Raw genomic sequence first — 25,777 nt, 5'->3', positions numbered from 1 at the left:
AGCACTTTGGGAGGCCAAAGTGGCCGGATCACCTGAGGTCAGGAGTTCGAGACCAGCCTGACCAACATGGCGAAACGCCATCTCTACTAAAAGTACAAAAATTGGCCGGACCTGGTGGTACATGCCTGTAATCCCAGCTACTCGGGAGGTTAAGGCAGGAGAATCACTTGAACCAGGAGGCAGAGGTTGCAGTGAGCAGAGATCACGCCACTGCACTCCAGCCTGGGTAACAGAGCAAGACTCTGTCTCAAAAAAAAAAAAAAAAAAAGAATCCCAACTTTCTTCTAGAATGGTCTTCTTCCCCCATTTACCAGACAGCGACTGAAGCTTGGAGAGATCAAGTAACTTGCCCAGGTTCACCTGGGCACAAGGGTGGAGGAGGGGTGAAGACATAATAAGGGAGACTATTTCCCAGCTAACTCTATCCCAGTGAAATGTTGAGGCACACCGGAAATTCCTGTCAGTCTCGTAACCTGGGCTGCATGTAGACAATGCTGTCATGGAGGGCTCAGCTGTTCCAGTGTCCAAGACAGCCCCCTCTGTTTGACAGAGCTGCTGTCCTGGGCCCAGGCTTCCACACACAGAGTAACTGATTCCATTTTAAAGGTATTGCAGTGATTACAATGTGTATCAAAGTGGTAAGCACGTTTCCAGAAGTGGGCTGTGCAAAGCAGAGTTCAGGCCATGCGGCGCGGAGCCACAGATGGGCTTCGCTGAGACTGCCCTGTTGCCTGAAGAGCAATGCTTAGACAGCAGGCTTCGGAGAGAATGGCAATCAGGTGTTTGAATGCTAACAATCAGACTCACTGCTCTCCTTGTTTGGCCCTTTTCAGATAGAAAAAGACAACTGGGCCAAGCGCAGTGGTTCACACCTGCAATCCCAGCACTTTGGGAGGTCGAGGCTGGTAGATCACCTGAGGTCAGGAGTTCAAGACCAGCCTGGCCAACACGGTGAAACCCACATCTCTACTAAAAATACAAAATTAGCCAGGTGTGGTGGCGGGCACCTGTAATCCCAGCTACTCGGGAGGCTGAGGTAGGAGAATTCCTTAGAACCTGGGAGGCGGAGGTTGCGTGAGCTGAGATTGTGCCACTGCACTCCAGCCTGGGTGACAAAGCAAAACTCTGTCTCAAAAAAAGGAAAAAAGAAAAAGACAACTGGTTTGAGTCTGGGGGTCGATACTTGGGCACAAGCAGTCCTACTCCTTAAAGTGTCATCCTACCCAGAGCTGGGCCCAGTGAGAGACTGTCCATCCCTAAGGGCCTCCCTGTCCAAAAGGCCGGATCCTGAAGGTGGCCAGGACTCTGGAACTCTCTGCAGAACCTGGGCTGGGGAGGCAGACTTCTGGGCTAGAGGGACCCGTGCAGCCACTCCACAGCCCTCCCCACTGCCTTTTTAGTTCCTCCCCATCTTCGGTCCTGCACTGCTCCACCCCAGAACTGAAGAGGGGCATAAGGGATGCGGGGAGCCTTGTTCTGTGGCTGTGCTATGTGCTCTAGGTGGTAGCACCCACTGTCCCCTGTTGGGACACTCTCCCTAGAGCCTGAATGGCTGGCTTCTCACCTGTCACCTCATGGAGAAGCCTTCCAAAAGCATCACCTACCCTACATCTAACACCCTACACTGTCATCCTCATACCTCCTATTCGCTCCTATTGTGAGCTGAAATCACTTTTCCTATTTGTTCATAAGTTTATTTCTCTCTCCCCCACCAGAATAAAGGCTCCCAGAGAGCGAGGCTGTGCACATCTTGTTTGCTGCTATATCCCCAGGGCCTGGCACTGCCAGCTACATCAAGGGAGGGCTCCACTCTTGAATGAGCTGACTGGATGGACTTCCACTTCTTATTACTCCTCTAAGGATATGATAAATAGAACAATGATAATAATTCCAACCTGACAGCAGCAGCCTTTTACAGTTGACAAAGCAATGTACTGAGTCACTGGTCATTTCCTACGTACAATGACTTAGTCTGGGTTATTCCCATTTTACATATGGGGAAACTGAGGCTCAGAGGGCCTCTAGGATTTGCCACAAGCCACACAGCCTTTCTGGTGGCAGAGCAGACACTCAAAAAGACCCTGACTCCCACCACTCTCCTTCCATAGCCTCACAGTCATCCGTACAGGGAAGGGTAAACCACAGCTCCTTCTTCCTCATCATCATCGTCCATGCGGGTGCCCATGGCAAACACAGGCGTGTGAGTGAAGAATTATCTGCCACACACAGAGGCTGACCCACGTCTGTGCATGGAGAGAAGCATGGAGGCAGCCTGTGAGGCAGCCCAGCCGGGAGCATGGAAGAGGAGTCAGCACAAGCCGTCTCTCCCTGGAAGGGCTGTTATCCTCTAAACCTTTTCTTCCTTTTTCTTCCTTTCTTTGCTTTTTTTTCTTCCTTTTCTTCCTTTCTTTGCTTTTTTTTCCTGAAAATGTCAATATATAGTTATTCAGCATATCCTGCATGCCAGCATTTTACCAGGCACTGAGAATTCAACATAAATAAGACAAGGTTACCACCTCAGAGTGGAAATGAAGAAAATAAACTCGAAACCTATCACTTCTGTCATTGATTTATTGTCTCTTCAAGTAAGTCAGTTGACCTTTGAGCCCATTATAATATATTAAAAACCAAGCAAATGATCTAATTTATCAATATCAATAATAATATTACAATTGCAAATGGCCTTATAATTTTCAAACATTGGATATATTATAGGCTGGATGTGATGGCTCGTGCCTGGAATCCCAACACTTTGGGAGCCTGAGGCAGGAGGATCGCTTGAGCCCAGGAGTTTGAGGCCAGCCTGGGCAACATAGACCCCACCTCAAAATATATATATATATATTAATATACTAATAACATTTTGTGAAATAAGTTTTTTTCATACCTTCATAAGAACAAGGAATGATTTTACTAGGCCTGGTTCATTATAAATTCATGCACTAATTCTACAATAAAGCCTGATTTAGAAACCCAGTCAGACACATGGCAGACCCACAGAGAGTACTTTGAAGTCAGGGCCAGAAGCTGCCATTCAGGTTCATAGTCCTCGCTTCCATTCACTTCCTTTGTCTAATTTTTTTTTTTTTTTTTTTTTTTTTTTTTTTTTTTTGAAGACAGATCTTGCTTGTCCGCAGGCTGGAGGCAGTGGCCAATCCTGTCCACTGCAGCTCCGCCTCCCGGGTTCCACCATTCTCCGCTCAGCCTCCCTGAGTGCTGGACTACAGGCACCTGCCACTACACCCGGCTAATTTTTGATTTTTAGTAGAGACGGGGTTTCCCTGTTAGCAGGATAGCTCAATCTCCTGACCTCGTGATTCAACCGCCTTGCCCTCCCACGGAGGCTGGGATAAGGCGTGAGCCCGCCACTTTGTTACTAATTTTACCCCTCAATTAGTAAGTAAGAGGCACTAATAGCAGCCAAGGCAGAGTGGCTTCGTGCCCTTTAATCCATCCCAGCACTTTGGAAGACTGAGGCAGGATCAATTGAGCCCAGGAGTTCAAGACCAGCCTGGGCAACATAGGGAGACCCATCTCTACAAAAAAATTAAAAAACAGGCCAGATGCAGTGGCTCACGCCTGTCATCTCAGCACCTTGGGAGGCCGAGGCATGTGGATCACCTGAGGTCAGGAGTTCAAGACTAGACTTGCCAACATGGTGAAACTCCATCTCTACTAAAAATACAAAATTAGCCAGGCATGGTGGTGCATACCTGTAATCCCAGCTACTCAGGAGGCTGAGGCAGGAGAATCCCTTAGAACCCAGGAGGTGGAGGTTGCAGTGAGCCAAGATAGCACCACTGCACTCCAGCATGGGTGAAAAAGGGAGATTATGTCTCAAAAAAAAAATTAAATTAAAAAATAAAAATTAACTGGGTGTGGTGGTGTGCACCTGTGGTCCCAGCTACTTGGGAAGCTGAAGTGGAAGGATTGCTTGAGTCTGGGGGTTCAAGGCTGCAGTGAGCTGTGATTGTGCCACTGTACTCCAGCCTGAGTGACAGAGAGAGATCCTGTCTCAAAAAAATAAATAAAACAAAAGTTAACATGCAATAGTTATTTTCTTCCCCCAGAAGTGAACTCCAAAACAGGGAGCTGAGTTTTTATTTACTTTTGCCTGTTTGGTGAACTGTAGGCATAGAATCTGAGTTGACTAAATAGATACAGGAAGAGTAACTATAAAGTAATGCTTTGGCTCTACAAATGCTTAGAACTGTTCAGAGAAAAGGCATTATGCGAAATCTAAGATATCCCACTGCTCCTTTCAGTAGTGTTGTGGGAGTATGTTATGATTGCTCATGATGTTGGCAAAGCACATTCTGCTGAAAGAAAAACTACTTGCAAAAAGATACTATGGTTCTGCAAATGAGTGCATGTTTTGGGTTTAAAAGGCTGCAAAGCATACGTTCCTGCAAGGGTAGGGTTTGGGCTGGTGGTTAGAAAAACATCCTGGATTCCGGTTTCTTAAAACTTGAAACTCAACTGGAAGCAGGGGTGTGTGCCTCTGACCCCAGCTACTTAGAGTTCAAGTCTAGCCTGGACAACATAGCAAAACCCCAGCTCTTAAAACAACAAACCAAAAAAAGCTTGAAACGGGTCTTCTCAGGGCAACTCCATGCAGAGCTCTTTTGCTCTAGTAATAGTTCAAGGCTTTGGAAAGTCCTGCTCCTTTTCCTTTCTCCTCAGGTGTCTTTACCATGAACTCATTCCATGGAAAAGCAGTTGGCAGGGCCCACCCATCCATGCGGGGTTGTGTCCGTAACTCTTTGGCAGCTATACTGGCTATTGATTGAGATCCCAAAATCTGACACCAGGTCATCTTGTTCTAATCCCCACTTCTTTTCTGTGTGACCCTGGGCAAGTCATTTAACCTCCCCAAGTCTCAGACTTCCTGTCTGTAAAGTGGGGAGAATAATAATAGCACCCACTTCATGGACCAGGTATAAGGGCAGGTGAGTTCAGACCGGTAAAGTGCTTAGCACAGCGTTTGCCCGTGGCAAGCAGGACATGACAGCATATCTCTCTCCACCTCTATGGTCTACAAGTTCCAAACTGGAAGCCCCAGGTTCAGATTAATGTTCTTATTGTGTGACTGAAGCTAAGTCTCTTGACCATGATCTCAGTTTTCTCACCTGTAAAATGGCGCCAGGTAATCCTTAAATAAGGCAAGACCAGGCCTTGGCAGTTATTTCTCAATTAATAACTGAGTATACAAGGTAATGATGGGCCGTTGTTAAGGTCTGGACACAAAGGGCAGGATGGTAAAAATTAAAACTCATCAGTTTTGTTCCCTGAATGCAGACAGTAGGATTAAAAAAGTGAAGAACTCTATCTGTATGATCCACTGTGCGTATTATTCTTGCTATATTGGACACAGACCTCCTCAGATTCCCTCAATCACCATATTCTTTCCAAAAGCTTCATCCTAGAACTTGCTATAAAGGACAAGATGTTGCACCCTGCGCTTCCTAGCACTGAGAAAGGGGCAAGGCATTTATTTGGCCTCTTTGGATTTTGGAGGCAAGATATGCTGCACTTGAGAATCTCATTCAACCTGGTTATTGGGTGACCCAGAATTCAAGCAGCTGATTCAAGTGAGTCCCAGGATAAGAAAGGTCCCTACTGGGCTGGGTGCAGGGGCTCATACCTGTAATCCCACCACTTTGGGAGGCCAAGGCAGGATGGATCACCTGAGGCCAGGAGTTCGAGACCAGCCTGGCCAACATGGAGAAACCCTGTCTTTACTAAAAATACAAAATTAGCCGGGCATAGTGGCACATGCCTGTAATCCCAGCTACTCAGGAGGTTGAGGCAGGAGAATCGCTTGAACCCGGGAGGCGGAGGTTGCAGTGAACCGAGAGGCGCCATTGTACTCAAGCCTGGGCGACAAGAGAGAAACTCTGTCTCAAAAAGGAAAACAGAAAGAAAGGTCCCTACCACCATTCAGGCTGTGGCACAAGCTGCTCTGCCTCCTGGGTTATGTGATCCAGCATGTCCAGTGGTGCTGGAATCACCATGGTGGATAAGGATGGAGTCTTTGGTGAGCTCCCAGGGAGAACTGCAGCACACACCCTAGAGTTCTAGAATAACCCTCCCATATCATCTCTGACAAAGATGTCATGCTCTCTCTGACAAAGAATTACACTCTGAAAAATAGCTATAGTATGCTCTTGAGTCCTAGCAGAGACTAAGTGCCTGACCGATGGGCACCAAGTGACCATTCAGCCTGAGATGGCCATTCTAAGCTGAATGATGGGTCATAAGGTTGGACATCTAAGGCAGCAATCCATTACGTGATGGGAGCAATACATTCAAACCAGGCTCAAGCTAGTTCAGAACACATAAGTAAATTGCATGAGCAGGTGGTGGCCCAGACTCCTAAATCACCTGCCTCTATTTCACTACTTCTTCAGTCCACATGTATGTCCTCTGGGCAGGGGTGGGTGGGGGGTCCATATAACCAACTGATAAATGTGCCAGGATGATATGCTGGTGCTAACAGCACTGTGGCTCCACTCAGGAGGTCCCTGAAGAACAATAGTAAAGGAGAATCCTTCCAGGGATCAGAGCTGCAAGCACGTAGCTGGTCATCCACTTTGCACATGGGAAGCGATAGTCCAGGGTAAGAATATACACTGACTATGGGGAAGTGGCACCTGGCCTGGCCAGCTGGGCAGGGCTCTGAAAGCAATAAAATGGAAAGACTGGAGAAAAGAAAGTCTGAGAAAGACATAGGGTATGGCAGGGCCAGGACTAGGGAGCATTTGCACAATCCTAAGGATGAGTGCCTCCCTAGGAACCTACTTGCCTCATCCAGGCCCAGCCGTGGCAGATGGGCCTATGGAAGTGGGCACACAGGGTGCAGATCTCTGGGACTCACATTAATGCCCACCAAAGAGCATCTATCACTGGGGAGGCAGTGAACAACCCACAGGGCAGGATAACTCATCCTGTAGATGTTAGCCAGCCTTTCCCTTCAGCCACCTGTACCCCCAGTGCTGGCACAATGGGCTGATCAACATAGTGGACTTGGTGGCTTTTCATGGTCTCAAAATCATGGACACCTACTCACTAAGGTGCAGAGCTACAGCCAAGCACCAAACTTGCTGGCAGCAGATTGACACTGAGCCCTATACCTGGTACTATTCCTTAGCAGGGAGAGAAAACATCCAGCCATAAGGTAACAGGTTGATGACATCAGATCCCTTCCTCTTTTGAGGGAGCAGTCGTGTGTCCTTACCAGAATGATTACAAACTCCAGCAGCACCCTCCATGTGCTTACAGAATGCCTGATCTCTCAGCATGGTATCCCACATCACAGTGCCTCAGACCAAGGAACCCATTTCACAGCAAAGAGGCACAACAACAGGCTCGCGATCACAGGGTGGACTGGTACTTCCCCGTCACCCGTAATTAGTCAGCTTGATGGAATGATGGGGTGGCCTGTTGAAGGCTCAGGAAGGCACTATCTGGGGAACAACGCTTTGTGGGGTTGGAGCCCTCTCCTCCAGGATGGAGCTTGAAACTGAACTGGATGTGGTGGTGTGTGCACAATATTGTACTGTGTCCCCTATGATCAGAATACACGGATCTGGATATCAAGGACTGGAATCAGAAATGGCTCCTCTCACTATTACATCCAGCAACTTATTTGTGAATGTGTGCTTCCCTTCACCATCATCTTGGGATCCTCCAGGGTAGAGGTCTTAGTTAACAGAGGTAGAAGAATTGTACCAGTTGACACAGTAAGAATTCCATTGAACTGGCAGCAGCAACTACCACCTTTTCACTTGGGGATCCTCATGCAGTGGACCAACAGGCAAAGGAAGGAAGTTCCTATACCGACTGGGATCATCAATCATGGTTACCATGAGGAGCAAATTAGCTGCCACACCATGAGTCAGGGAGAATGTCTTGTACCCAGGGACTCTCTGGGACATCTCTGAATAGTTTCATGTGTCTAGTGATGACTGTGAATGGGCTGCTACCACAACCAACAAGGACAGGGCAACTAGAGATCTACACCTATTGGCAGTGAAGGTCTGGATCACCCTACCAGGAAAACAACTCAAACTAGATGAAGTGCTAAGTGAAGGTGGAGCATCTGGAATGGAGGAGGGAAATGATGAATATCAATTAGAGCCTCTGGACTAGCTACAACTAAGAAAGCTATAGCTTTTTTTTTTTTTTTTTTTTTTTTATTAATTTTTTCCCTTGGTTTGAGAAAACACTTTTTTTCCTCAGCAATGGGCTCTTGCTCTGTCACCCAGACTGGAGTGCAATGGTGGAATCACAGCTCACTGCAGCCTCCAACCCTTGAGCTCAAGCGATTCTTCCACCTCAGCCTCTCAAGTGGCTGGGACTACAAGTAGCACACCACCATACCTGGCTGTTTTTTTTCTTTATTTGTTGTAGAGACGGGATCTTGCTTTGTTACCCAGGCTGGTCTCCAACTCCTGGCTTCAATCGAGAGAAAAACACTCTTGACTATTACCTTGAAGGGGACCCTGTGACTGGCGGGACCCTTCTTGAGGAATAAGTAAGGAACTAGGAATGTTGCACAGAACACATTGAAGCCCAATATTATCATCTGGGAGCTGAACATAATAAGAGGGCACAGGGGGTGGACCGTGTTGGACACAAATTGTGTATGCTTCCTTAGATTCTTTTAATTGACTCTTTATTTCCAAAAGGACTGCCTGCCTCCCAAACTACCACCACCTCTATCAGAGCCCTTTTTTGTGGCCAGAGCTGCCTGGAGTCAAAGCTGTAGTCCTAGGGATGCATGGTCTTCACACTCACATGTTGAGGCTGTCTCTCTGAGTCATTCCTCTATTTCTGATTAAAATCAAACATCACACATGGGCCATGGCATCTGGCTTCCCAAGTGGACACCAAGGTCCAAAGGATGAAACCTCTATGTCAGTTCCTATAGGATAACCTTGACCAATGGGAAATGGGAAGCACTAGGGAGTTGGGCAGATAAATTGCTCCTCCTTTCTCCCTTCTGTGGATTACTCCAACATGTGATTTCACCTTGCACCCTGTCTGAAGAAAGTCCTCCTTGCCAAGTGAAATGCTTGCCAAGGAACTGATCACTGCACTTTGCAGCTCATTTTGAAGAAGCCAATGCAGTAACATTGTTTGCATCTGTTTTTTGCTGCACTTCTCCTTTCCTCACCAGTCTGAGCTTCGTCTCCCTCTTCTAGAAATACCTTTCCCCGCCTTCTTCGACCCTACTTATCCTCCACAACTCAGCTAAATCTCAAGTCTTCTGACATCTCAACCCCCTGCGCGCACACACACACACACACACACCCCAGGATAAATTAGGGGCTTCTGGGGGGGGTTCCCTTAGCACCAGCCTACACCACTAACCCACTACAAGCTTTAATAAGTATCTGCTAGGAAAATTCTGCCAAAGCAATCAGACAAGTGAAAGAAATAAAGGGCATCCAAATTGGAAATCAAACTGGAAGTCAAACGATTGCTATTTGCCAATAATATGATGGTACACCTAGAAAATCCTAAAGACTCAACCATAAAGATCTTAGATATGATACATTCAGTAAAGTCTCAGGATACAAAATCAATGTACATAAGTCAGTAACACTGCTATACACCAACAACGACCAACCTAAGAATCAAATCAAGAACTCAATCTCTTTTACAACAGCTGCGAAAACAAACAAACAAACAAAAAACTTAGGAATGTACTTAACCAAGGAGGTTAAAGATCTCCGTAAGGAAAACTACAAGGAACTCTACAAGGAAAACTCTACAAGGAACTCTACAAGGAAAACACTGCTGAAAGAAATCAGAGATGACACAAACAAATGGAAACACATCCCATGCTCATGGATGGTAAGAAACCCATATTGTGAAAATGACCATACTGCCCAAAGCAATCTACAGATTCAATGCAATTTCCATCAAAATACCTTCATCATTCTTCACAGAACTAGAAAAAACAATCCTAAAATTCACATGGAACCAAAAAAAAGCCTGTATAGCGAAAGCAATACTAAGCAAAAAGAACAAATCTGGAGGCGTCACATAATCCAACTTCGAATTATACTACAAGGCTATAGTTATCAAAACTGCATGGTACTGGTATAAAAATAGGCATGTAGACCAACGGAAGAGAATAGAGAACCCAGAAATAAAGCCAAATACATACTGCCAATTGATCTTTGACAAAGTGTACAAAAACATAAATTGGGGGCGCTGGATGTGGTGGCTCGTGCCTGTAATCTCAGCATTTTGGGAGGCCAAGGCAGGCAGATGGCTTGAGCCCAGGAGTTCGAGACCAGCCTGGGCAACATGGCAAAACCCCATCTCTACAAAAAGTACAAAAATTAGCCGTATGTGGTGGTGCATGCCTGTAGTCCCAACTACTTGGGAGACTAAGGTGGGAGGATTGCTTGAGCCCAGGAGGTTGAGGCTGCAGTGAGCCGAGATCATGCCACTGCTTTCCTGCTTGGGTGACAGAGTGAGACCCTGTTTCAAAAAATAAACAAATAAATAGATTGGGGAAGAACACCCTATTCAATAAAATGTTCTGAGTAAACTGGCAAGCCACATGTAGAAGAATGAAACTGGTTCCCCGTTTCTCACCTTATAATAAAATCAACTCAAGATGGATTAAAGACTTAAATCTAAGGCCTGAAACCATAAAAATTCTGAAAGATAACATCCAAAAAACTCTTCTGAACGTTGACTTAGGCAAATAATTCATGACTAAGACCCCAAAAGCAAATTCAACAAAACAAAATAAATAGATGGGGAACTAATTAAACTAAAAAGCTTCTGAATAGCAAAAAAAGTAATCAGCAGAGTAAAGAGACAACCCACAGAGTGGGAGAAAACATTCTCAAACTGCATCCAACAAAGACTAGTGCCCAGAATCTCAAGGAACTCAAATCAGCAAGAAAAAAAACAAATAAGCCAGGCGCGGTGGCTCATACCTATAATCCCAGAACTTTGGGAGGTTGAGGTGGGTAGATCACCTGAAGTCAGGAGTTCGAGACCAGCCTGACCAACATGGAGAAACCCCATCTCTACTAAAAACACAAAATTAGCCAGGCGTGCTGGCGTATGCCTGTAATCCCAGCTACTTAGGAGGCTGAGGCAGGAGAATCACTTGAACCTGGGAAGCGGAGGTTGTAGTGAGCCAAGATCGTACTCCAGCCATTGTACTCCAGCATGGGCAACAAGAGTGAAACTCCATCTAAATAAAAATAAAAAATAATAATCCCGGCCGGGCGCGGTGGCTCAAGCCTGTAATCCCAGCACTTTGGGAGGCCGAGAAGGGCGGATCACGAGGTCAGGAGATCAAGACCATCCTGGCGAACACGGTGAAACCCCGTCTCTACTAAAAAATACAAAAAATTAGCAGGGCGAGGTGGCGGGCGCCTATAGTCCCAGCTACTCAGGAGGCGTAAACCCGGGAGGCGGAGCTTGCAGTGAGCTGAGATCCAGCCACTGCACTCCAGCCTGGGCGACAGAGCGAGACTCCGTCTCAAAATAATAATAATAATAATAATAATCCCATTAAAAAGTGAGCAAAGGACATGAATAGACATTTCTCAAAAGAAAGTATACAAACAGCCAACAAACATATGAAAAAAATGCTCAACATCACTAATCATCAAGGAAATGCAAATTAAAACCACAATGAGACACCACCTTATTTCTGCAAGAATGGCCATAATTAAAACGTCAAAAAACAATAGATGTGGCAAGGTGTAGTGGCTTATGCCTGTGATCCCAGCACTTTGGGAGGCTGAGGCAGGGAGATCACCTGAGATCAGGAGTTCGAGACCAGCCCGGCCAACATGGTGAAACCCCATTTTTTCTACTAAAAATACAAAAATTAGCCAGGCATGGTGGCATTCACCTGTAGTCCCAGCTACTCAGGAGGCTGAGGCAGGAGAATCACTTGAACCTGGGAGGCAGAGGTTGCAGTGAGCTGAGATCGCACCACTGCACTTCAGCCTGGGTGACAGAGTGAGACTTCATCTCAGACACAGACACACAGACACACAGACACACACACACAAATATGTTGGCACGGATGTGGTGAAAAGGGAACAGTTTTACATTGCTGGTGGGAATGCAAATTAGTACAACCACTATGAAAAATAGTATGGATATTCCTTAAAAAACAAAAGTAGAAATACCATTATTTCTAGCAATCCCACTACTGGGTGTCTATTCAAAGGAAAAGAAGTCCTTCTATAAAAAAGACACATGCACACACATGTTTATAGCAGCACAATTTGCAATTGCAAAGATATGAAACCAACCTAAGTGCCCATCAACCAATGAGTGGATAAAGAAAATGTGGTATATCTGCATCATGGAATACTACTCAGCCATTAAAAGGAACGAAATAATGTCTTTTGCAGCAACTTGGTTGGAGCTGGAGACCATTATTCTAAGTGGAGTAACTCAGGAATGGAAAACCAAATATCATATGTTCTCACTTATAAGTGGGAGCTAAGCTATGAGGACACGAAGGCATGAGAGTCATATAAGGGAATCTGGGGACTTGGGGGGAAGGTTGGGTGAAGAATAAAAGACTACATATTGGGGACAGTGTACACTGCTTGGGTGACAGGTGCATTAAAATCTCAGAAATCACCACCAGATAACTTATCCGTGTAACCGAAACCCAACTGAACCCCAAAACTATTAAAATTTAGAACATGTTTTAAAAGTAAGAAAATAGTACATAATATTTTGAAAACAGTAAGTCTTGGCAAGTACATCTCCCCCACCTGACGTCTTGAGACAAAATTTTTTTTCCTCTCTGAGTTCTCAGTACCAAGAACAGTGCACAGCACATGGTCATGAACCTTTGGCCTAAATCACAGTGAAATTAGTGAAAGGAAGTCTAGCTTCTAGTCCCAGCATTCATACCAACTTCTTAGCCACTGAAAGACCCTGGCCAAGGCACTCCTCTGAGCTTCTGGTAAATGGGGATAATGTTCCTGTCCCCTTCTTAGTTTGTGAAGATCAATTCAGAGAGAAATGGAATTGATCCTTTGGTATGGTGGGAAGTCTAAGCACATTGAAAGTTTAAGACATCAGCACCAGCCAATGCAGTGGCTCACGCCTGTGGAGGTCAAGGTGGGTGGATCACTTGAGGTCAGGAGTTCAAGACCAGCCTGGCCAACATGATGAAACACTGTCTCTACTAAAAATACAAAAATTAGCCAGGTGTGGTGGTGCAAGCCTGTAATCCCAGCCACTCGGGAGGCTGAGGCACAAGAATCCCTTGAACCTGGGAGGCGGAAGTTGCAGTGAGCTGAGATTATATCACTGTAGTCCTACTAGACTCTGTCTAAAAAAAAAAAAAAAGACATCAACAGTGATGTTATTAACAGCAAGTGCTGATAGTGTTGATACTAATTATGACCAGCTTAGCTGGAGGAATTCTCCTTCCTTCCTCCAGGATTGCCTGGTTTTGCTCTAACTCAGTTCCATTATCTGCCGAATGATGGAATCCAGTCCCCCTCCTCTCTAACCCCTTGTCTCATAAATTTCTTTTTTTATTATTAAATTTAAAAAATAGAGATGGGGTCTCACTGTGTTGCCCAGGGCTGATCATGAACTCCTGGGCTTAAGCGATCCTCTCGCCTGAGCCTCCCAAAGTACTGGGATTACAGGTGTGAGACACCATGCCCAGACTCATAGATTTCATATGTCCTCAAAAAGTCCTTCCAGAAGTCTAACCCACATCCTTCCTGTTGCAGCCCTGCCCCCTCCCTTCCTCATGTCTCCTCAAAGCATGACCCATAAGCACCTTGTGTGGCTTATCCTTGAGGCTGACATCCCCATTCCCACTGCTTAGAACAGGCCCAGAGGCAGAGTGGGAGATTTTCCAGAGAGAAAGAAATAGAAGCCAAGAGAGATGAGAGAGAGAGAAAGGGAAGTTCTAGTTTGGGGTTTGGGAGCAGAGAAAGAATCTGGAGGGATGAAGGTCAGGTAGCAGTAAGGACTTCCTAACACCTAAACACAGTGACACAGATACCCCCCACTGCTATACCACCGCTATCTACAGCTGCATGGCTTCCGGGGGTGGGACAATTGTCTTAAGGCTTTCCATGACGTGGGTCCTCTGCCAGAACTAAGGCTGTGGGTAAGGCGACATTTCCTGCCCCTGGGGCCAGGGTGAAAGGAGAGATGATGAGTTGATGAGTGTGCACACCTTTCCAGAGCACATACACACACCCTGCTCTGGGATCCCTTGTCAGGCTGCCCCCATGGAGTTCCCCCTGGCCCAGATATGTCCCCAAGGTAAGTGTGAAGTTGGAGGATATGGGTGGGAGGGGCACCAAGACCCCATCCCCTGCCCTCCCTCCTGGGCTTGAGCTCCCACTTCAGGGATGAGGGGCCCCACTCTAAGCCAGAGCTGGCAAAGCTGAGAGGCAGGGCGACCACAACCCTGCCTGGGGCTCCATGTCCACTCATCCCTGAGGATAAAGGTGACAGGGTTTTTTGAGTGCTTCTCAGAGAGGAGAGAGGAGGGAGCCGGAGGATGAAGGGAGGAGGAGGCAGAAGATCCTGGACCAGAAGAAGGGCCTGCCCTGAAGTGATCTGCCTCCCTGGCCATCTGAAGGCCAGCCTGGCTCCCATCTTCTCCTTCTAGGCACCTGGTGTCCCTGACAATCTCCTCTGGCAGCATGAGCCCCCCTCATGCCACCTTGGCTACTTATCCTCATGCCTGAGAAACTCCCCTGCTGCCCTTCTGCGTTTTTCCTGTCATTAAGACTGTCCCAGCCCCACAGATCTCCTGAACCTGGGAGGAGGGGTGGGAGGCAGAGTCCCCTCTGAGAAACAGTCCCCCTCTGAGAAACCCCAGCAGCCCTCTTTGTGCTCACAGGGAGTCATGAAGCCCCCATCCCAACGTTCAGCACCTTCCAGACCATGGACACGACCCACAGGAGCTGCCGGAACCTGGGCTACACTGCGGTGAGTAGAAACCTGGGGCGGCAGCGGGGTGCCGCTCCCTCATCTCTCCCACCCTCCCACGGGGAAGGACTTGCAGATGGACAAAGGCCAGCCCGAGAGAAGGCAGGAATGATCCGGGTCTGCCAACGGGCTGGGGCACAGAGGGAGAGAACGAAAACGGGGAGTACCTCCTTCATGCACTGAGTTGCCCACTCACTCCCGTGCTGCTCCTAGGCCCTCCGGAAGCTCAGGCAGAGTCCGCAGGTGACCAGGATGCAGTGCATTGAGTCCCAGAAGCAGGCATCTGCCCTCTGTGTCAGTGACCTTCATTCACCTGGTGCATTCCACCTCTCAGCCCTTCCCTCCCGCCCACTCAAGAATTTTCTCTGTGAACTAGCTCAGTCCCTCATATTGTGGAGTAAGCCCTCCCTCATTCTGGCCTTTAGCGTGACTTCCGGCATCATGTTCCTTCATCCTCCAGGCCAGGGAATGACTCTGTCCATCTGGAAGGCTGTGCTGCCTTTCCCATCCCTCCTAGAGCACAGTGTGACAGCTCACTGCTGCTGGATTAAAAGCCCTCAGGACCCAGAGGGCAGAGGAAAGAGAGTCTCTGGAAGCCAGAACAGCTGGAGCTGAGGAAGGGATTTAAATTAGACTTTAGGAAGGACTTTCTGGGCACTTGTACCCTAAAATAGACAGGAGAGGCTGGGTATGAGGAAAAGAAGGTGGCAGGTGGATCAAAGTCAGGAGAAGGCCCACCCATCATGCTGCTTCCCCCTCCTTGAACTCTTCCCTGATCCAGGCATCTCCCCAGGCCCTGGAGGCTGCCTCCATCCCAGGGAATGCTGAGAGGGCAGAGGAGGTGCCTGGAGAAGGAAGCCTGTCCCTGCAGGCCGAGACCCGGGCTTGGTTCCAGAAGACCCAGGCCCACTGGCTCCTGCAGCATGGGGCAGCCCCTGCCTGGTTCCATGGCTTCATCACCCGGAGGTGAGTCATGGAGGAGGAAATTGGCCCAGACAGGGGCAGGGCAAGTCCTGGGTCTGGGTCCTGCCACCTGCCAGGAATAGATGAAGGCTCCCACTTCTACCAGTCTGGAGCAGATGGAGGTGCCCACTCCAGGCTCCCACTCCCAGAGTTTTCCAGGCCTTTCACTGAGGCATCTCTCCAGGGGAGATCATTGGAGAGGCTCCAGTCCAGGCCTCTCTGTGCCTCAGCTTCACCTCTCTAGGCCCCATTATCCTCCTGTCCCTAAGGCCTCGAATGCTGGTATTTTCCACCTCTCTCTCCCTCCAGGCTTACTCCATCTTTATCTCCCAGCCCTCTTTTCTTCCACCCTTGCAGATCCTCCCTCCTCCATTTCTCAGCCTCATTTCTCCCTATCTGTTTGTTCACCTCCTCAGTTCAGTTTTGACTTCTGAAATCTGGAAGTCCAACTACTTTCCCATCTCTGTTGCTGCAGTAGCAGCCTCTGCAGGCTGTGCTTCCAGGATGAGGCCAGGGGAGGAAGCAGGGGTCTCCTGAATGGGACCCCTGGCCCCCGTCCACGCCTAGTCCCTGCAGCGGGAGAACAGCTCCCACATGCTGTCTCTCCCCATCTCAACCCTAGCCTTTCTCTAGCCGTTCCAGCATGCTTGCTTGGGGGTAAGGGTTCCTCGTGAGAGCTGGGGAGACAGAGGCGAGGCTGGAAGTGTCAGAGTAGGTTTCGGCCCCCTCTCTCCGTCACCCACAGGGAGGCAGAGAGGCTGCTGGAGCCCAAGCCTCAGGGATGCTACTTGGTGCGGTTCAGCGAGAGCGCGGTGACCTTCGTACTGACTTACAGGTGAGGGGCGAGGCTCCGCGCCAGGCGACAGAAGGCGGGGCTCGGGAGGGGCAGGGCTTCGGTCTGATCCCAGGAGGAGCCTAGCTTTTAGCTCAGTCCCCGGGCTGCGGAAAGTGGGGGTCACGCCTCGCGCTGGTGGCCCTGGCCGAGGAGTGGGAGGTAGTCTGATCCCTAACGGCGCCCTCCAGGAGCCGGACTTGCTGCCGCCACTTCCTGCTGGCCCAGCTCAGGGACGGGCGCCACGTGGTGCTGGGCGAGGACAGCGCCCACGAACGGCTGCAGGACCTGCTGCGGCACTACACGGCGCACCCGCTCAGCCCCTACGGGGAGACGCTCACCGAGCCGCTCGCCCGCCAGGTACGCGCCCCGGGCCCTGACCAGAGAGCCCAGGGTCTCAGGCCAGCGCCCCCTCCCCGCCCCCCGACTCAGAGCCCAGGCGCAGGACGTGGCACCAGGCACTTTCTCATCCCAAAACACCACCTGGGCATGCCTCCCTTACCCAGGCATCTTCATCTTCGTGAGAGGGTGGCAAGCCCTTCGAGAAATATGAGTGCTGGGGGGTCCGTCCTTAAGAGACAAGCCCAGCCATAAGGAGATAGAGGGGCAAGGAGAGACCAGGGGCACACAGAGTCATTTGGGGTTTTGTTTTTTGTTTTGTTTTGTTTTAGACAGAGTCTCGATCTGTCACGCAGGCTGGAGTGCAGTGGCGTGATCTTTTCTCCCTGCAAACTCCACCTCCTGGGTTCAAGTGATTCTCCTGCCTCAGCCTCCTGAGTCAGCTTCCCCTCTCTAGGCCCCATTATCCTTCTGTCCCTAAGGCTTCGAATGCTGGTATTTTCCATCTGGTATTTTCAGCTTTGACTTCTGAAATCTGGAAGTCCAACTACTTTCCCATCCCTGTTGCTGCAGTAGCAGCCCCTGCAGACTGGTCTTCCAGGATGAGGCCAAGGGAGGATGCAGGGGTCTCCTGAATGGGACCCCTGAGTAGCTGGGATTACAGGCATGAGCCACTGCGCCCAGCCTAGTCTTTTGTTTTTAATAAAAGAGATATTTACGGAGTACTTAGGGCCTACCAACTGCTGGCAGGCCCTGAAAATAGACCCATGAAGAAGACAGACAGATGGGTCTCAAACTCACAAAGCCTACTTTCCAGCAGTAAAAATGGACAAGTAATAGAAATCCAGTGTGGAGAATGTGATTCAGAAGGAAATACAGGGTACCATTTAGCCTAGCAGGCAGCGGTGCACAAGTTCAGGCAGTGCTAAGGGACCACTGGGTGCCACGCAACCTTCTGGGCACTGGAAAAATAGCAGTGAACTTAAAGGACTGGAATATCTCCGTCTTCAAGAGCTTCCATTCTAGAAGGAGGAGGCAGACAAGTGAGTAATACAGAAAACAAGCAAAGGAGACAGAGTCTGTCTAGTAATGATTAAGTACACACTGACAAGAAAACCAAACAGCTCCACCAGCAGCTCCACCTTCTAGGCACACCCAGCCTCCAGCCTCCTCATGCCTCCTGGAGGCACCCACCTCTGCTACCCTGGCCCAGGCTGCCATCATTTCATGTGAAATATTGTTGAAGAATGACAGGGTTGGGGCTGTTCTACACAGGGTGTCAGGGAAGGTCACTCTGGTAAGCAGACATCTGAATAGAGGCCTGTATGAAATAGGAGAAGAGCCATGCAGACAACTGGAGGAAAGGCATTCTCAGCAGCGGGCACAGCAGGTGCAAAGGCCCTGAGGCAGGAGGAGACTTGCTGTGTCTGAGGAATGATGGGAGCAGAGAGGAAGCTAGCATGGGTGGATCGAGTGACTGAAGGATAGAGAAGTAGGAGATGAGATCAGAGGGGTGAGGGAGGGGGCCCTGTAGACTCTTGTATGCATTTGGAGTTTTATTCTGAGCGAGACGAGATGGCACTGGAGAGTTACAAGCTGAGGGGTGACATGGCCTGGCAAGTTTCAGGAGAGGCAATATTTCACATGAAATGATGGCAGCCTGGGTCAGGGTAGCAGAGGTGGGTGCCTCCAGGAGGCATGAGGAGGGTGGAGGCTGGGTCTCCTTAGAAGGTGGAGCTGCTGGGTTCTTGCGGGATTGGATAAGGAGTGTGAAAAGATGGACTTGTCATTGACTGAGACGAGGAAAGTTCTAGGAGGAACATGTCCGGGCAGGAGGGGAGGGTCAGGAGTTCTGTTTTCTACACATGCAGTTCAGCATGGAGATGTCAAGTAGGCAGCTGGAATTCAGAGTCTGGGGACCGGGACAAAGGGATGGGCTGCAGACAAATATTGAGAGTCACCAGCACTCATAGGGACCCTAAAACCTCTAGGAGGGGTGAAATCTCACTCAGAAGTCAGTGTAGAGGGGGAAGGAAATGAAGCCCAAGTCTCCAGCATTTAGAGGTTGCAGAAATGAGGGTGAATTGACAAAGAAAATTGAGCAGAGCACTCAGAAAGAGAGGAGAAAAGCCAGAAGATGTGATGCTCTGGAAGCCAAGTGAAGAAAGTGAGTGAAGGCGGGTGAGGGCAGAGGGTGCAATGGACACTGGGTTTGACAGAGAGGAGGTCACTGGTGACCTAGACAAGAAGAGTTTCACAGAACTTGATTTGGGTCAGTTAAAACAAGTGGGGACAGTGCCTGTGGTCACTGCCTGTTTTGTGAGGAACACGCAGAGACCTGAGATTCATAGAGCATGGGGAAGTCTGGGGGTGAGGAGGAGCCAGCCTGACCTGAGAAGGCTGAAGGCAGAGCTGTAGAAGTCTGAAGTCACACAGAGTCTTGTCACTCAAGCTCTCAGGATTCTGACTTATCCTGGGGCAATAGGTAACCACCCAAGGATTGCTAGGGGAGTTTCTATAAGATTGCTCTGCTCAAAGACTGGAGAGTGGGTTGGAAGGGCAAGACAATGCAGGGGGAGGAGTCAGGAGGCCTCAACTAGGATGCTGGCCGTGTGCATGGAGAAAAGTACTCAGATGTGAACAATATTTAGACAGTGGAAGGAGCAGGACTTGTGTTTGATTTCATGTCGAGAGGGAGGAGGTGGAGGCATCAAGGCTGACTCCTAAGGTGCCATTTCGGCAGCAGGGTGGAGGTGCTACTTTTTATTCAGGAAGGAGATGCTGACAGAGGAGGGGGTTAGGGCAGGAAAAGGAATTCTTTGGATTCCATAGTACACCTGCAGTACACCTCCCAATGGAGACGTGCACTTGGTGGATTGCAGGAGCACAAGAAAAGCCCTGTGACCTTAGCCTACACTGGCAGCAGGCATGGGGACAGCATTCATGGACCAAGGGCTAACACTGAACTAAAAGCACACCATCTGTGAGATGGAACCATCCCACATGGGGCTCCTCTCTCCTGAGGTGGTCTCTGCCCTTAAAAATTTTAGCTTATGGCCAGGCGCAGTGGCTCACATCTGTAATCCCAGCACTTTGGGAGGCCAAGGTGGAGGATCACCTGAGGTCAAGAGTTCGAGACCAGTCTGGCCAACGTGACAAAACCCCATCTCTACTGAAAAATACAAACATTAGCTGGGTGTGGTGGTGGGTGCCTGTAATCCCAGCTACTTGGGAGGCTGAGGCAGGAGAATCTCTTAACCTCTTGTGGAGGTTACAGTGAGCCGAGATTGTGCCACCGCACTCCAGCCGGGATGACAGAATGAGACTTGGTCTAAAAAAAAAAAAAACAACGACAACAAAAAACTTCAGGTTATATCTCCATAAATTAACCAGCGGTACAGAATTAAACACAAGCACAGCTGTCAGGGAGATTGGTCCCCATGCCATTAATTTTTCAGCTAAAGATGTGTAAAGCTATATTGCATTTTCACAACCACAGGCACAAATGGAATCTGGCCTTGCCCTGTGATCCAGATGAAATTAAGTTTAATGCAGCCAAGTGTGGTGGCTCACACCTGTAATCCTAAAACTCAGGAAGGCTGAGGTGGGAGGATCATTTGAGCCCAGGAGTTCAAGACCAAGCCTGGGCAATATACTGAGACCCCATCTCTACAGAAAATGAAAACACGGCCGGGGTGGTGGCGCATGCCTGTAGTCCCAGCTACTTGGGAGGCTGAGGCAAGAGGATAGCTTGAGCCCAGGAGATCAAGGCTGCAGTGAGCTGAGACTGCACCACTACACTTCAGCCTGGGCAACAGAGCGAGACTCTATCTCAAAAAAGAAAAACTTTAATGCTAGATATGGCCTGTGACCAGAGCTTACCACTGCCTCCATCCGACCCTGGGTCTCCTTGCTGTCGCCATACCCTCTTCCTCATCCAGGGAACCCAGCCCAGGCCAAATTTCTGTACCCCTCCCCCTTCCCCCATCCTCCACTTAGACTGGATTATTTTGTCCTCCTGATCACCTCCCCCTCCCCAATGCTCCACCAAGTCCCTCAGACCTCATTCTTTCCTAGCAGACTCCTGAGCCTGCAGGACTTCCCCTGAGGACCGAAGAATCAAACTCTGGAAGCAAAAGCCAGGACCCAAACCCCGAGTACAGCCCAGTCATCAAACAGGGGCAAGCCACAGTCCCAATGCAGAAAGAAGCGGCCGGGGAGAAGGAGGTATTGGGTTGGAGGGGCTGAGGGAGCTGGAGGACAGACCTGCGAGGGGGTGCAGGCAGCAGGGAGGAGGAGGGGCCTAGCTGGGGCAGAGGCTCAGGCTGGGAGTTACCATGGGGCTTTAACCCTGCCTCCCTCACCCCACTCCTCCCTGGCCTCACCTTCTCTCCCAGTCCTCCCAGCCACTCAGGCCCAAGCCTCCCATCCCTGCCAAACCTCAGCTGCCCCCAGAAGTTTACACAAGCCCTGTTTCACGACGCCTCCCGGCCCCACCCCCCAAGCCCTCCAATCCTATCTACAACGAGCCTGATGAACCCATAGCCTTCTACGCCATGGGCCGGGGCAGCCCCGGGGAAGCCCCCAGCAACATCTATGTGGAGGTGGAAGATGAGGGCCCACCCACCACCCTTGGGCACCCTGTCCTACGGAAGAGCCGGTCCAGGCCTGTCCCAGGAGGCCAGGTAAACTGGTGTGCAGGGAAAGGTGGATTCGAGAAGGTCTCCCTGCAGGTAGATGGGGGAAGGTGAAGAAGGTGTTCAGAGTGGATGCCTGGGGCAGGGTGAGGGGCAGAGGTGTGAGGTGATGTGGGAAGGACAGAATGATCCAGGTGCCAGCCTCCCTTCTCCAGCCCAGAGACTGCCCCCTCTTCTCCCCGGAGTCACTCAGACCTCATCTTTGTCAAGCCCCCATGCCCTCCTACCTCACAGAGAAAACAGAGGCCCCCCAGACAGGATGCCCCTTCACCTCCCCCATCGAGGCTTTTTTGATCTGTGTCCATCTTGTCCTGAAGGCCCTCTTCGGATGCACCTGGGGCTGACCCCACCCCGTGCCTCTCTGGCTCTCTCCCTTGGCCTTCACGGCCCTGCTGTCCTGGAGAAAAAGAGCACTTGGGGTCCCTTATGTCATCTCAGTAAACTCAGAGGAGGGGGACTCTGCTCTCCCAGCTCCTTCTCTGTACTCCCTGTCTCCCTCTTTCTTCTCCTCAGACCTAAGTCTGCTTGCCTACCCTTCAAGTCAGTACCTCATGCCATGGGTTAGCCCCAGCAGCCATCCCACCCTCTCCCTTGGCCTCTGCGGCCCTCCCAAAGCCCTTCCCCAGCCTCTCTCCTCAGACCCTTCCCCACCCTCCCTCCCTGCTGGTGCCCCAGGCTCCCCACTCAGCCTGAGCCTGCTTGTCCTCACCCACACCCCTGCCAACGCCTGCTGTCCTAGAGCTGACGTCACCTGTCCATATCTCCATCCAAACTTCTCTCCAAGCTTCTGGTCAGTTCCCCCCAGCATCCCTCAGCCCTTCAAACTCAACACAGCCAACACCACTCTCACCCTTACCCTCGAAACAGCTCGGTCCCATGTTTCCTGTCCTGATTGCTAACTCTCTAGCCACTCAGCTAGCCAAGTCAGAGTCCCAGGGCTCCCTCAGCACTGCTCCTTCTTCACTCCCCCAGTAAGCCACTCATTCATGCTGGATCTCTTCCTAAGTACATTTTTCCTTTCCCCAGCTCCAGCCTCCATCATTGGGGTCTGGCTTTGTCACCCAGGCTGGAGTGTAGTGGCACAATCATAGCTCACTGCAAACCTGAACTCCTGGGTACAAGTGATCCTCCCGCCTCAGCTGAGATTACAGGATCAAGCCACCTCACCTGGCTCCCGAAGGCTTCTTAACTGGTTTCCTAACCACCATACTTGCCACTTCTGATCCACTCTGCACCAAAAAAGCCAGAATGGTCTTGCTGAAGCAGCTGCCTGGCCCGTGATGCACTCTAGACTTGGGTGAGGGGGGTCTCAGCTCCTTAGCGTTACCACCAGCCGCTCCCATTCTCCTAGAATGATTCATATTTCTCTAAACCAAGTGGTTTCAAGCCTCCTGGGGTTTGCACCCACCAGTATCTCTGCCTATAGCGACTTCCTGCAAGCTCATCCTCCCACTGCCTGGCAACTTTCTAATCATGCTTCAAGACCAGCTTTCCCTTCTCAGAGGCCACAGAGGCCACCCCCTGTGCCTTACACACACCTGCCATGACACTGATCACATGAGACACCTATCGCTTCCCATCTCCTTCTCTCTGTCCCTTCCCTAGTTTAGAGTGTGAGCTCCCTGAAGGGACGGCTGGGACTTACCCATCTGTTTCCAAAGCACCCAGCCCAGTGCCTGGCACAGAGCAGGTGCTCAGGAAATATTTGTTGAATTAATGAATGACAGGAGTTTATACACCCTCTCTGGAAGCCAAAGTCTGTTCAGATCAGATGTCTTGAGACTGCAGGTACACCTAGGAGGCAGAGGGTAGAGTGTGTGACCTAGAACTGTCCTTCTCTCTGTAGAATACAGGTGGCTCCCAGCTGCATTCTGAGAACTCTGTGATTGGGCAAGGCCCTCCCCTGCCCCACCAGCCCCCACCTGCCTGGAGACACACCCTCCCCCACAATCTTTCTAGACAGGTGCTTCAGGACAGAGGACAGGCATGGCTCCCCCTTGGGCCTCCTCAGTAGGTGGTAAGTCTGAGCTTGGTGAGGATAACTTGGAGTATAAGGTCCAGAGACCTTCACACACACTTGGCATCCTTCTCAGGAAATGTGGATGGAATAAACCATAGTTGATCAAAGCTGGAAAGGACCTCAGCCATCATCAATTGCAAGGATGGCAAAGAGGTGTCATCTTGCACGCCAACTCCAATCCATTGGTCGTGGCTGCCTAGAGTGCTGCATTGGAAAGGATGTTAAAGTTATATCTGAACTCAGCAGAAAAAAATCACATGATTGATTAGTGATGTCTGGCATGGGTAAGGGCGGGAGGATGAGCAGCATTACATTTGTCCTTACTGATCATATTCAACTCCCTCACTATGCAGAAAAGAAGACAGCCTGAGAGGGACAGTGACTTGGCCAAAGTCAAGGACTAGAACCCAGGCTTCCTGATTCCCCATTTAGTACTCTGTTCCTTACCACACGTCCACAAACTCCAGTCCATAGGAAACATCAGAGATTTCCTCAAACAGGAAGTCTGGCCACTTTCCAGAGTTCTACTGCATGGAGGCCTGGGTGCTTGCTGGGTCCCCTCCTATGGATCCTGGCTTAACTCTGTCCCCCTGACAGGTCCGGCCTGACCCCCAACAAAGAAGCCTGGAGGTCGGAGAAGCAAATGTGGAGCCTCTCCCTCCTAAGAGATCCCAAGAATCCAGTGGCTCAGTCCTTGATGATCTAAGACAGCAAAGTGTGCGAGGAGGGCCCTGCTGGCTCCCACTGTCCTGGTTTCTCCTCCTGGAGTCTAATTTCCTTGGCCCTCTGAGCCTTTGAGTCTGGGCCCCGGTCCAATGCTGCTGTTGTCTGAGGAATGGTTTGGTGAGAACAGATGTTAGAACTTGTTTGTTGATTCTTGTCTGGCTAATAAATCATCACCAACTGCCTTCCCCTACAGGGATTCAAGTCCTCCAGGCTCCTTCTGTCTCTGTCTCTGACTTTCTCTCTCTCATACTGTGGAAGGCAAGGGGTTGAACTGCGACTGCAGTGAGGGTGGAAGGGCTTGAGGATTGACAGACACCAAGGCCAGGGACACAAGACCTCTGCAAAGTATTCCTTCTCTGGCTGGGATGGGTTGAGTAGGCAGCCAGGGACATAGGGGTGGCTGTACCACTTGAGGCATAAAGAAAGAGGGGCAGAGAGCTGAGCAGTTGAGGGACAGCTCCTTCACCTCCTCTGCAACCCCTCTGCCAAGTACAGGACTGGAGAGGAGGAAGATGTGTGTGTGAGCCCCTTAAGAGGACAGGAATCCCCTTGACTGGCTCCAGGCCTCTCATCTTCCTAGCCTCTTGGGCTTAGGCCCTTTGCCTCAATCAGGACCCCATTCTCTCCCGCATCCCTCTTGCTTCCCCCTTCTCTGCCCAGAACCACTTCAGAGCCAGCCTCCTGTTCCCATGCAAAGCTCTGGGGCTCTGGCGTATGCCCTGGGCCTTACTTTTGTCTCAGACTGCGGACTTCCTTTTTTTTGTTTTTTTTTTTTTTAAAGACAGGGTCTCGCTCTGTCGCCCAGACTGGAGTATAGTGGCATGATCATAGCTCACTGCAGCCTTGAACTCCTGGGCTCAAGGGATCCTCCTGCCTTAGCCTCCCAAGTTGCTGGGACTACAGGTGCCCACCACCAAGCCCGGCTGGGCATGGTGGCTCACGCCTGTAATCCCAGCACTTTGGGAGGCCGAGGTGGGCAGATCACCTGAGGTCAGGAGTTTGAGACCAGCCTGGCCAATTTGGTGAAACCCCACCCATCTCTACTAAAAATACAAAAGTCATTCAGGTGTGATGGCACATGCCTGTCATCCCAGCTACTCAAGAGGCTGAGGCAGGAGAATTGCTTGAACCCGGGAGGCAGAGGTTGCAGTGAGCCAAGATTGCACCACTGTACTCCAGCCCAGGTGACAGAGAAAGACTCCGTCTTGGGGAAAATAAAATAAA

At 50.0% G+C, this 25,777-nt stretch overlaps 1 protein-coding gene across 9 annotated transcripts; it reads left to right on the top strand.

The window, feature by feature from the left end:
* Window positions 1-14,127: 14,127 nt before the first annotated feature.
* On the top strand, window positions 14,128-24,749 carry SH2D2A (SH2 domain containing 2A). 9 transcript variants are annotated; one of them, XM_017852488.1, is made up of 9 exons: window positions 14,128-14,301; window positions 14,888-14,976; window positions 15,758-15,942; window positions 16,685-16,774; window positions 16,963-17,131; window positions 21,191-21,337; window positions 21,508-21,795; window positions 23,654-23,824; window positions 24,425-24,749. In XM_017852488.1, the coding sequence occupies exons 1-8, from the start codon at window positions 14,199-14,201 to the stop codon at window positions 23,819-23,821; spliced, it is 1,239 nt and encodes a 412-aa protein (XP_017707977.1). In that variant the 5' UTR covers window positions 14,128-14,198; the 3' UTR covers window positions 23,822-23,824; window positions 24,425-24,749. The 9 variants fall into 9 exon arrangements, with proteins under 9 accessions (XP_017707977.1, XP_017707980.1, XP_017707976.1 ...); XM_017852491.1 differs by having other exon boundaries at window positions 21,188-21,337; window positions 23,767-23,824; XM_017852487.1 differs by having other exon boundaries at window positions 21,188-21,337.
* Window positions 24,750-25,777: the final 1,028 nt, after the last annotated feature.

Source organism: Rhinopithecus bieti, unplaced genomic scaffold, assembly GCF_001698545.2.
Source record: "Rhinopithecus bieti isolate Rb0 unplaced genomic scaffold, ASM169854v2 scaffold_33937, whole genome shotgun sequence".
NCBI lineage: Eukaryota > Metazoa > Chordata > Mammalia > Primates > Cercopithecidae > Rhinopithecus > Rhinopithecus bieti.
Note: the sequence above shows the minus strand (reverse complement) of the source record. Positions and strands in the feature narration are given on the sequence as shown.